This window comes from Nelumbo nucifera, chromosome 3, assembly GCF_055504915.1.
Source record: "Nelumbo nucifera cultivar China Antique chromosome 3, China Antique-T2T, whole genome shotgun sequence".
Classification (NCBI taxonomy): domain Eukaryota; kingdom Viridiplantae; phylum Streptophyta; class Magnoliopsida; order Proteales; family Nelumbonaceae; genus Nelumbo; species Nelumbo nucifera.
The window spans coordinates 41,868,247-41,880,771 of NC_142651.1; the positions used below are offsets into that span (position 1 = coordinate 41,868,247).

General features: G+C 36.7%; 1 protein-coding gene across 1 annotated transcript; it reads right to left on the reverse strand.

Moving 5' to 3' along the window:
* Positions 1-4,910: 4,910 nt before the first annotated feature.
* Positions 4,911-7,616, reverse strand: LOC104604090 (abscisic acid 8'-hydroxylase CYP707A2-like). The gene is made up of 7 exons (XM_019198851.2): positions 7,306-7,616; positions 6,878-7,196; positions 6,116-6,502; positions 5,815-5,989; positions 5,543-5,649; positions 5,290-5,408; positions 4,911-5,171 (listed from the first exon to the last, which is right to left on the reverse strand). The coding sequence occupies exons 1-7, from the start codon at positions 7,518-7,520 to the stop codon at positions 5,078-5,080; spliced, it is 1,416 nt and encodes a 471-aa protein (XP_019054396.1). The 5' UTR covers positions 7,521-7,616; the 3' UTR covers positions 4,911-5,077.
* Positions 7,617-12,525: the final 4,909 nt, after the last annotated feature.

A 12,525-nucleotide genomic window follows, 5' to 3' on the forward strand; every position in this document is an offset into this window, starting at 1 on the left:
TTCCATTCCGGATTAATTTTTAACACCTTGGTTAATTCTTACTTGCACATGTTTCGTGCTCTTACGCTAGTAAAACCAAAAGAGAAACAAGTGAAATCAGCTCTTGGTTTATCTATGTTGGACCACTTAACACTTGGCAAATTATCGTATGAAAATTAAATAGGGGTGCAACTTGGGCAGACTTGGGTTGAAGATTTATCAAAATTTGAATGGGCCTGGCTCCACCACTGTTAAAATTGGGTTACCCAAGTAGTACCAATAAAACAGAAGACACTTGTCATGCTAGTGGGCTGCATCTGGGCTTGTTACCGAGTGCTTGGGGGATCAGACAATTAACTTCACCAGTTAACCAGGTGACAATTCATAAGCTGACGTTGATATTTATAAGAGATGCCCTAAATGATCACAGATTGCCTCTGACTTGAGACAACAGAACCCATTACAATAGGCTATAGCTGATAAAGGATGCCCTGTCTATAACTATATGATAAAAAACTACTACTAAGTTCTCTGTATACTGCCAAGCAATGTCAGAAGGATTCGATGAAGAGTGATAGCAGTTATCATGTTCTAATTTCTAAGATAGGGATCTGTCCAAGGGTGGGTCCTGGCTCTCTGAGCACAGAAATGAATTACTGATTCTAATTAATCTGTCCTATGGTCTCAGACCCTAAGTATAGACATGAGAAAAATGAGGTTTGGGTTTCAAAGAAGCAAAATCAGGAAGATGCGTCCTTGATTTCTAATGAATTAATTGATGTGCTTTAATTTGTTTGAGTAGTACTGAGTACTCATCAGAAATCAGAAAATGACACACAAACAACTAACAGTAAATTGATCCAAGTGAGTCCACATCCCTTCCCTATCAAAGATGGATACATTGAACTAGTACAAAGTTGTTAATACTGTTGTGGGACATATCCATGAGGTTTAATACTATTGTTTTCTTTCTTCTTCTCTCTCTCTCTTTTTTTTTTGTTAATTTGGTTTGCTCTTTATTTATTTATTTTTTGATGATGATGATGACAACCCAAGATCTTTTATTAATTCATTTATTTTTGGATGGGGGATAATGTTGTTTAGTATGAGAATTGAGATTATGTAGCTAAGAACATCTAATCTACCTCTGTGCAGTATTGAATACTCTCTATTTGTTAATGACACCTAGTTCCAACTATCAAAGGTACCAACTCCCAACTTGCAGGTCCAGGGGTTCAAACAGGCAACTTGTAGGTAAGAGAGCTCCCCATTCAACTGGCAACATACCTATCAAAGGCCTACTACTTTATGTTGTGGTGTGTTCCCCCCTAACTGGCATGTCGCTCCTCGATCACCTTGCCGCCGAGCCCTATAGTGGGTCCGATATATGTCGAAAAGTTGATTCCGGCCTTCATGCCATGTTCTTCTCATTTGCCTTCACAAGTTTTTTTTTTTCTCTTATCCCTTCCAACCATTGAATCTTTACAGTGCTTAGGTGGGTGTATTGACATTTTGTTGGTGATTTTTGAAGTAGAAGAGATCAGGATAACATGGAATTCAATGGATTGAAGGAAGACATGAGCTGAAAACATTGTAAGATGAGTTGAACCAGCATTGAAGAGAAGATTGTGGTTCTTGAGTCCTGACTGGATAGATGCAAGTTCTCATGACCACACTAAGACATCACTTTTCATAATCATTTAAATTTGTTATGACTTAAAAAAGATAGCCCCAGCCCAATCAACATCACCGAATCCTTGTAAGAGGTATGTTGCATTACTTGCATAAAAGTCAATCAATGAAGCAATTGGGAAACCTTATCCCGAATCTTCAGGGCCAGCTCCATGAGTCGTGTTCCACTACTCTACTCTGATTTATGCATGAACCTTCAAACATGCCAAGTCACAAAGATAAGTAAGTCTCTTTGGCCTTGCTCTAGTGATTGGCATGGATACCAAGATGATAATAAGGGCACTGGTTCCGTATACGGGCCTACATAGAGAAAGGCAGTTGGTGTTGTAGGATTTTAATTACTTGTGGCAGATAACAAAGCTAAGATGACTGACTGATGGTCCCTAGATGAACTTATGAAGGGAAAGATTTCTGTGGCTTAGGATCTTGTGTTTGGCAGCTTGGGTAGCAATTTGGTGGACTTTTGTGGCCTAAAATCTTTCAAGTAGCAGAAGCTTAGGTGGCAACTTGCATATAACACTTCTCTCCACCCACCAAGTAAGTTCTTCCTCACCCCTCTACTAAGTTTGAGCCAAACCCAAAGAGACCTCTCTCTCTCTCTCTCTCTCTCTCTCTCTGAAAAGTAATGATAAATTACTTACTAACACTCAAGAGTCTACAAGTATCCACTACTATTTTATTGGCTTACATTCATGAAAGAAAGTAATATTCATAAAGCTAAAGCTAATAAATGGGGATGAAATGTCTTAAAATATATGGAAGTTCTGTTACTGCACACCATCCAACTAACAACTAACAAAGTCTTCAATAGCCTCAGCGATTCAAATTAAATAAGTATGTGAAGCTTTAACTCTTTCATTTGATACCTCTGTCTGGTTCAGTCCTCATGGTTCTACTTCCTTCTTATATTAATTATGTGGATTGGTCACATCATATATATACCTCTACTTGTCTGGTATGGGGTGCAAAGCTTTTAGAAACATATAATTGTTTTCCTAAAACTGTAATGAATTATAGACTCAAAAGGGTGTATCATGTATGGTGATTGATGAAAATGAAAATTATCATATTTTTATCCCTTAATATTTAGTCTTTTATACTTATTTAGTGCCTAAATGGACTCATTATTCTTATATTATGATTTAGGAGATGAAAGGAGGCGTTAAGTGAAAAATAAGGCTAATCGGGTAATTCTGGACAGTTTCAGCACCATGTTGTAATTTGGGCATAACTCTCTCATCCGAACTCCGATTGAGATGATTCAAGATGGGTTGGAAAGATAAGGAAAATTTCTACAACATTTAGGTTTTGAGTTTTTATAGATACGGACTGCATCGAAGTCAAAATCGGGCCCGAATTATCTGCAACCGCACTGTTGACGTGCTGGAGTCATTCCTTAGCCTGCAAGTTCTCATCCGGAAATGCACTAGAATGAGGGTTCAAACCCCTGAAAGCAAACTGAAGAAGAGAAGTGCTAGAGAAAGAAGAAGGTTGCTGAATGTGAATTGAAGAAGAATCACATCAAGGAGATCAAAGATTGATGCAAGAATCATAGGTTGTCTTTTTCTTTGGTTCTGCATAATTGGTAACCTAGATTCAGTTAGGGTTTAACAGATTTTTGTCATTGAATCTTTCTTTCTTTCTAGTATTCGAATTATGTTTGGTGCTGATTCAAATCTGTAATTAATTCTTTTATGTTATTCGATTGATTGGATTCATTCTTGGGATTTCTTGATTAGGGTTTTCAATTGATAGAATAATCTTGGCCGAATTGTTCTTAATTCTTGGATTGCTTGAATTGTTTGAGAAAGAACTTAGGTAATCAGATCATCTAATCAAGAAAACAGACTGAATGCATCTTAGAGATAATTTGCATGGTTCGTTTGGTGTTCATTCATACCTGAATTAATGCCATTCGAATTCTTTGTTCTTAATGCATCTATGGGGATTAAATTCTTGATAGAGATATAGGAATTGTTACCCATAGATAGAGTGGGTTGTGCTTGAGAGATGCTGCTCATACCATTAGGGTTTTTCCAACCCATGACTGAATTCCACATCAGTTGAATAACTTAATGGTTTAATTGCTGAACCGAATTTACTAGTGTTTACATACAACTTTTCTTCTCATTGCATGAAGGTGGTTTGATCTGAAACTGATTAGGGTAACTTGCTCATTAAGAATTAGGGTTTTGATTTATTTAATATTTCGGTTATCAAATAACAAACGACTGATTCATTACTAGTAATTGTTGGATCAATCCTTGTGGGGACGATACCCTATTCATCATTGTATTACTTGATTAGATAGTGCACTTGCTAATGTAATCTAAGCACATCAATGATTGATGTAGACCAACAAGGGTTTTACAACTGTCCCAATTAAATGAGTGAATATGGCTACAACTTACTATGCTGCTTTAAGCCTGTAAGAGTGGTTATTAATTAGCTAGTTATTTCAAGCTGTGATATGTTATTAACTATTCTCAAGATCAAGGCTATTTCTTATTGTATATTATTATCAAACAAAGCATTAATTAAATCAATTAGGAATTAGGTGGCTTATCTTAGAACCTGCTATTCTTCTCAACTAACTTTAATTCCAATATTCATCTCAACCCAATTTCAACTGTCTGAGAATAAATAAGTGCCGACATATATGGTTGTCAATTTAATTCGTTACTGTGAAGTCCCCATCATAGATCATGAATATTCCATTTTTTAGGATCAAAAGTCAAGCAATGATTTTAACTAACAATTGAATTTTGGGACATTGTTGTAATTATTAATAATGACATGCTTGTTTATGGTCAGGTCAGTTGTTATGGAATATGACAATTATGAAGCAAAATTTCTTGATGAAGTAAAGTAAGCCATCTGTTACTTTCTTTGTAGCAAACACTGTCGAGATTAAAGATAGATATGCTCTTTTTTTGCTTCTCTTCTATGTTGCTTTTTTCTTTTTATTTACTTATAGGCATTAATGGAACATGGGTTAAGGCCAACCCAAGAACCTGACATCCAACCACAACCCATCTACCTACTTGACCCCCACAAAGAGAAGGACTTTCTTCTCATTATTTACAAAAGGAGAATAGAAAGTAGAAACAGAGCTTGCTTGAAATTGCATTAACCATCCCCTTCATGCTTTTTTTCTCTTTTGGTCTGAAAGGCTCTTTTTGTTTACACTTGTTTCCCTTCTGTATCTTCCATTCCTAAAGGTTTCTCTTCTTTCAATGTTTTGTTGTCTCTTGGCAAAAAATAGTGAGGGATTTCTCTCCTTTCATTGCAAAATCCTTCTAGTCCTAGCCCCCTCTCTCTCTCTCTCTCTCTCTCTTCTTCAGAAGGTCTTCTATTTTTGGGAAGAACTAAAAGCACCATTCACCATACTGTCTGGTTTGCACTTTCATGTTTTCAAAGATAATCTGATGGGCAATCCATTCTGAGGAAGAGCAAATGGGCCATACTGGATTCCATTCTGTGGCCCCACCATAGACCACCTGTCAGTGCAAATAAGTAAAATCAATGAACATCCAAAGTTAGCATAAAATAACAGTGACAGAGGGGAGAATTTCTGTTTTAGGAAACTTGTCTCATGGGTCATTTGGATAGGATTACCTGTACTTTGTGGTCAGATGATGTAGAAGAACTAAAATCTCCAACTTGGCTAACTCATTCCCAGGGCATGAGTGTATCCCATTGCCAAATGGCATGAAAGTATTGGGCTTTGGAGCAACCTGTTGAACACAGACAGACATACACAGAGATTTGATTGTTAGTCTTTTGGGTGAATCAGTAAAAAATTAAATTTTATCAAAAACGTAAAAAATTAAATTAAAGAAATAAAGAAAAAATGTATTTTCATATTCACCTCAAATCTGGAGGGATCAAACTTCTCAGGATCTGGGAAGTTGTCTGGGCTGTGGTGAATGTTCCTAAAAAGTGGTAAAACCTTCCACCCTTTTGGTATGAGATATCCTGAAATCAGGTAAAAGGAAGGAAATTCAGATTATGACCTCATACACAAACAAAAGATAAAACAAGAAGAAAAGAAAAAAGAAAACGACTTGTGGAATAACAAAAGGAAAAGGGTGATATGGGTATCTTATTTTGCTTTGTTTTATTTAATGGCTCAATACCAACCTTCATATTCAACATCTTCAACAGCTTCTCTGAACGTGAAAGAAAGAATTGAAGCTACTCTTAGAGTCTCCTGAATAACTCTTGAAGTTATTGGCATCTTCCTGGTATCTGCCCAAGTCAAAATTCTATCTTCACCAGACTTTTCTTTGCACCTCATTATGGTCTCTTGCTCTTCCTGTGAAGCCAAAACCAACCAAACCCAATGATTATTATGAAATTTTCTAGTTTATTTCCTTCATGAAAAAGGAAAGTCTTAGGAAACACAGTTTCTTTTGATAGTCAGGAGGACTAGGATTCTTACAGTTACAGCTTGTAGGATGCTTGGATTTTCTCCCAGGTACTTGACAGTCCATGTCAAAACACTGGCTGTGGTATCTCTGGCAGCGAACATGACGCCTATTACGTTGTCGGCAATCTGATCGTCGGTCAGACCCTCTTTCTCACCCATGAAGGATCCAAGAAGGTCCTTGCTTTCTTCCTTCCTCTGCCTCCTGGAACAGAGGATTTTGGCTAGGATCTGAGCCAGCTCCTTTCTTGCCTTCATAGATTTGTTGAAGAGGGTTCCTGGAAGGTTGATGGGCATTGAATTGTAGCCCTTCTCAAGAATGTAGTAGCACCGTTTGAGTTCTTCCCTGTAGAGGACATCGTCCTTTCCAAAAATGGACAATAATGCCGCATTGAACGTATACTGCAAGAACAAACAGAGTCAGATCAGAACTAAGAATAGCAATTTGGCCCGAAATTACAGACTATCCGAAACCCATGTCCACTTATCCATTAGCAATCAAAAACGTTGCTGCTCTTTATTCATGGATTGGAGGCTAATTTATCTGAGATTGACAGATTATCTCAGCTAGCTGGATGTATCGAATTACTTGAATTCAAGGCCAACATAAAAAAGAAAAATTGAGATTCCAGATGATTTTGACTGTTCAACTCTTGTACCTGGTTCTCCCGCGAAAGGAGAAGCAGAAGAGAAGCAAAAGAAAGACTGGGGACCCCTGTTTCTCTATGCTTTCCTCTGTTGCGACCATGGAGAATGAGTTCAGCGAAGAAAACTCACCGTCTTCATTTCTTGGAACGTGTTGATCAACATGCCATCCCATGACCGGAGAGTATCGACGACAATTGCCTCAATGTCAGAGACTATGTCTTTGATTGCCTCTGGCATGACTGCCCTCATAACAAGCTTTCTCAACTTCATGTGATAGGCTCCCTGGTGGAAGAAGATGGCCTGTCTACCCAACATTCTCTCTTTACTTGCAGGAAATGTGGGTTTGAAAAGATGAGATTTTGTCACCAATACAAACTTGGCAGCTTCTGGGTTTGAAATCATTACACAGGGGCACCCCAGCACATGTGTCTTGAATATAGAGCCATACCTATAATAGATTAAAAACCAACTTAATCAGAATTCAGAAATGACAGAACAGAGACTCTACTGAGTCTGAGTAGTTTACAAGAGCTGAATCAAGTGAAAGGGAGGCCAACCTCTTCACTTTTGAAGCAAAGAAGACATTTGGGTTTTGAGAGTAGAGTTGAAAGGTTTCTCCTATATAAGGCCAGCCCGTCGTTCCGGGAGGCAATGGCAATCTCCGACGACCGGCAATTAGCATCCAAGCTAAAGCATACAAGAGAAACAGAGATAGCAGAGAGGCAAGGAAGATGAAGGGTGAAGAAACAAGCGAAAACATGGGAATTTCCATGTGAGTTTCACTAGTTGGAAGTGTAGGAGTTGAAGAACGACTAGTTGGGTAGTTGGGTTTTGATGATTGAACGTAAAGGATGCGTGGAGAAGTCGAGTGAGGAGAGAGGTATTTATAGGTAGAGGCGCCCTTCACTCTCCTCCAATTCCAGCTCGATTTCCACCGAGGGAATCTCTCTCCAGCTCATGTCTTGCAAACTGAGAGAGAGAGAGAGAGAGCGCACGTGTCAGTTGATGATGAGAGAGCGTGGGGCTCTGTTTGTTGACCGTGACTGCCTTTACGGACCGAGAAGGGAGAAGAGGGAGAAGGAAGACGAACGGATGAATTCAAGACAAGATCCTGAGTGCAGTAGGGCAGAGAGGATTCTCTGTGGACCGTGGGTATTTTGGTCAATAACTATTTGTTTTCGTCAGAAAAGTAGGACAGAGTTAGTGACGAAAATGCCCTTATAGGAATTGGGATGACGAGGGAGAGGTCCGGTTTTGGTTCAGGGTTCGGTGAACATGAGAAAGCACTGACAAAGAGTAATTTTAAGAATAAAACGGAGGGGTTAGAGAAAAGAATGCAATTACCAACAAGCCCTCCGTCTAACCAGTACATGCATTAATTATGGTATTTATCAAAAAGTTGATTTTGTCGCGTAGTGTGAGGTGTTGATTGGTGGGAAGGAGAGGATTTGGGCCGTTAATGTGAAAGGATCTGATTTTGTGGAGGACTGGAGGATGAGGATCGAAGAGAGAATAGATTAGCTGACTGTGGCTGTGGAAGCAATGATAATATTCCACGTCAGTAATAAAATATATGGAACACACAACCATTTTCTCGGTGACGTGGAGCATTATCATTGGTTGATTGGTTCCACATCTGACTGAACAGCCATCGCGTTCAGCTGACAGCTAATACGAATTGGATTGAGAAAGAGGGGTTATCAAATGAGCCATCTTTGAAGCTCTGAAGGGGCAGATAAATCCATGAATAAATTAAGACTGGAAGACTGATGACAAACAAGGCTTGGTTGAATCATGAATGATTGTTACACTAACTAATCTCTGTATTTTTCTTTTCAGCATTTTCTTTTGTAAATTAAGGTAAATTCTAACACTTAATTCAGAAGTCTCTCTATTTGGAGTTTCAATTAAGTGGGAAATTATTTAAACATGGTTGAAAACAAAACAGCTCTCACATCAGCAAAACAATGTGGCAATTGTTTTGAAAAAACAAAATCAACCTTGTTCTCAATTCCACAAAATCAATCAATAAATATAATTTTGTCTATTGTTGAACACCCCCTTAATTTATACATTCATACATACATACATACATATATACATACAATATATATATATATATATATATATATATATATATAGTTATTTCTCTTATTTTTCTTTTCTTTCTTTTTTTTCTTTGTTTAAGTAGAACAAGTCATAGCTAACAATTGACCACTCATCTCTTGGACATCACAAATTTAGGGCCATAAAATGTCAAGGGGTTCTTACAATAATTTTCCAAAATTAAATATATTTACTGGTAGTAGTAGTATTTACCCGAAATAAAGAAATTATCCTATAAAAAAAATAAAATGAAATATTTTTTTTTATTTTTATAAATTTTAATTAAAAAGGTAAAATAGTAAATATGTAAAGAAATTACAAGTTTTTTTCTTTGGTATACTTGGATTTGAAAGATATTAAACAAGTAAAGAAATTGCTTTGAGAAGTTATAGAAGATCACAACATACTTGACAACTAGGAAGTAGGAACTGATCTTGTGTGTATATGCTACCTTCGATAAGAACATCAAATTATTTCTTACATAGTATTTAAATAAAGAAAATGAAAAAAATGTACTTATATTATTATTATTGCTTAGCATAATTATTTAAGCTAGGAATCAAGAAATGGTGTCAATATATATATTTTTTTGAAAAAAGTAGTCCTGGAAATGCATGGCAGCCTGTTGATCATACATGTGTACTAGCTAGCATTTTAATAATATAATAGTTTCAACTACTGTTTTCATTGGTGAAAGATACCAGAGTACTGTTGTGTATATAAGCCTACTTGTCTTTTGTAGTCAGATCTCCATGTTTTTCAAATGCTATAAATTCTACCTGAGCATCCAAATCCAGGGTTCTCAAGTACAAATTATTTGTACTTGTTAAAAAACAGGATTTCATGGACTCAGCTTCTTTTTTCCTATTTTCTTTTTCAACTTCATCTCCATAGAAAGTTAAATATGGAAAATCTTATGCTAATATTTTCAAGTGCCTATTATTTATCTAAATCTGTTAGGATCTAGTTGAACTTCATGGATTCGGATAATAAAATTATATATACTGAACTTTTTTCTAGAAAATATTAAGTATTGAGCCATGAAAATTAACAATTTTTACCCAAGATACGGGGCTTAAAAGAGAGAAGACTAGAGTTAAAGGCAAACTCTCTTCCTTCTAAACCCATTTGTTGGGGTTCTTTTTTGAAAATAATTGTTGGGAAATTTGAGAGTTAACATTAAACTCCTAAAACATGAGCTATGTATTTGCAAATTCAACTTAATTGATGAAGCATACTAAAGCTTTGCATCTATGCTACTGCATTCAAATTTAGTACTACCTACCAATAGTCCAATACCAAATCACAGGATTAAATGTAGTTGAGGAATTCAACTAATTTTCCTACCATGATATATTGCAGTAGTAATTAAATACTATGGTACTGCTGTGAGATAGATACAAATAATTGCACAAGATTCATCTTGACAATTTTATTTGGGTGAGACACGTAAAAAAAAAAAAAAAAAACTTGGGTGAGACAATGCATATGATTGATATACATGTTGTGGGTGTACAACAGTAAATTAATTTTGTAAGTTGCCATTTTCTTTTTCTTCTTCTTCTTCATTTTACTTTTTGTGTTTTCTTCCCTTTCAAAATCTAACAAAATTTAGAAATTAAATGTGGTTTGATTATTATGGTGTTGGATGGGAGAAGTGATCAAAATATCAATTTCTTTGTTATATGAGTGGGACACTTAGGCTTGATAATTGTATAAAGTTGATCTTAAATGCACAAAGGCGGAGTTGCACCATTTTTTTTTTTTGTGGCAACTAGAGGAATTTAGAAATTAAATGTGGTTTGATTATTATGGTGTTGAATGGGAGAAGTAATCAAATATCAATTACTTTGTTATATGAGTTGACACTTAGGCTTGATAATGGCATAAAAAAATGATCTTAAATGCACAAAGGTGTTGCACCATTTTTTTTTTTTGTGGTAATTACTAGAGGAGTTGCACCATCATACCCTTGAAAATTGGGAGGAAGTGGGTGGCGGTGTGACATTAAATTATCACACTCAGAATTGAAGATCAAAATCAAACAAAGTAAAGCTAACAGTTTGAGGATCTGAACCCAATCTCATCCGATATCCACCTCGCATGAGACAAACGTCCAATTTAAGAGATCTCCAATGACAACCCAGCAACGTATTTAAACGTAAACCCAGAAGTTGGCAAAACAGGACACATGGTTGAAGCTAGTTTCATGCTCAGCTCTCGCCATTATGAACTGCAACTTCTCTCTTCTTTACATACAAAATTGGAAATTGAGTCGAATCCAATAAAGCCAAGAGAAAAAGGGATATTATTGTGAGGAATCAATTAAAGTCGGGAAATTCTGGAGTTGTAGACACAATCACAGTTCACAGATACAGTTCAGTAGCGAGGTGGCTCGTCCAGTGGCTGAGCGGGCAGCGTAGTTGGGTTGAGGGTCGTGTTCTTTATTAATTCTATGAACACACGCGGCAGCGGCAGGGACGTGAAGGTGCAGCTTGCAATCATGAAATTCATATTTTTTGCCTTTTAAGAGTGTCTGTGCGATGTAATGGAGTCCAATCCATACACGTTATCAACACGGACTATCCTCCTAAAAACTGGAAGCTGTCAACACAGAATTAAAGCTTCCCACTATACCCACCAAATTCTTTCTTGTCTCTATCTTATTCATCTGCCATTTTCTTTCTCTCTCTCTCTCAGTGGGGTAGTTTAGTGACCTTTCCTTTCTTTTCTTTTCCTTCAACCAAATACAGCCTAAATGACCAAATAGTCTTACAACCCTTTTGTCTTTTAGGAAAATATCAGCCTAAAAACACTATATATGTAAAACAAATACTCTTTTATAAAAAACAGTAAATACTACGGAATGTAATCTCTTACCAACAAAATGCTCTCAACGCTGTCCCAATAAGTCATGCCCAACAGCACATCCTACCTGTGTATTGAAAATATCTCCCAATGACAAATATGAAAAATATTCTCAATATATGCTGAAATGTGCATATAAGACATGCATTGGCCGGTTGGGACATGCTGACAACATTGGCTGTAAATTCATTATGGGTTCTTTATATGATGGACAGTCTGGGTTGGCTGTAAGTTCCCTTGACATGGCAAAAATAGGTGGGTCCATAAGTAGGGAAGCTTTCTATTTGGCCCGATTAAGAAACCTTTTTCCTATATGTATTTGCTTTCTCTTGGTGAGACATATGGGCATTTTGAGAAGGCCCACTTCAATTGCAATTGGGAACGACAGTTTGAATCCAAGTTCGTAGTATAGGATGATACTACCCGACAGAAAATCCTTGACATTTACTGTTGGGATAGAGGATCACCTACCTGCAAAGAGGGTGCCACGCATGTGGGCAATTTTTTTATCAAACCCACCAAACCACCTGATCTGCTTTTTATTTTTGTCTAACTGTCCATTTACAAGAGTCCAAACCCGATTTAAATTTCTGTCAGATATTTTCTAACATATATCCTAATTAGCTTAGCTCAAGGTCTCAAATACTTCATAAATTTGATTTTCCTGATCAAATTATAAAATTAAGTATTGTTGATTTTGTATTGATATGGGTTTAAGTTACGAGTTTAAAATCTGTTTTGGACATTTCGATCGGTTCAACTCCAATAAGGAATATGGAATCCAAGCCAACTGAAGGTATGCA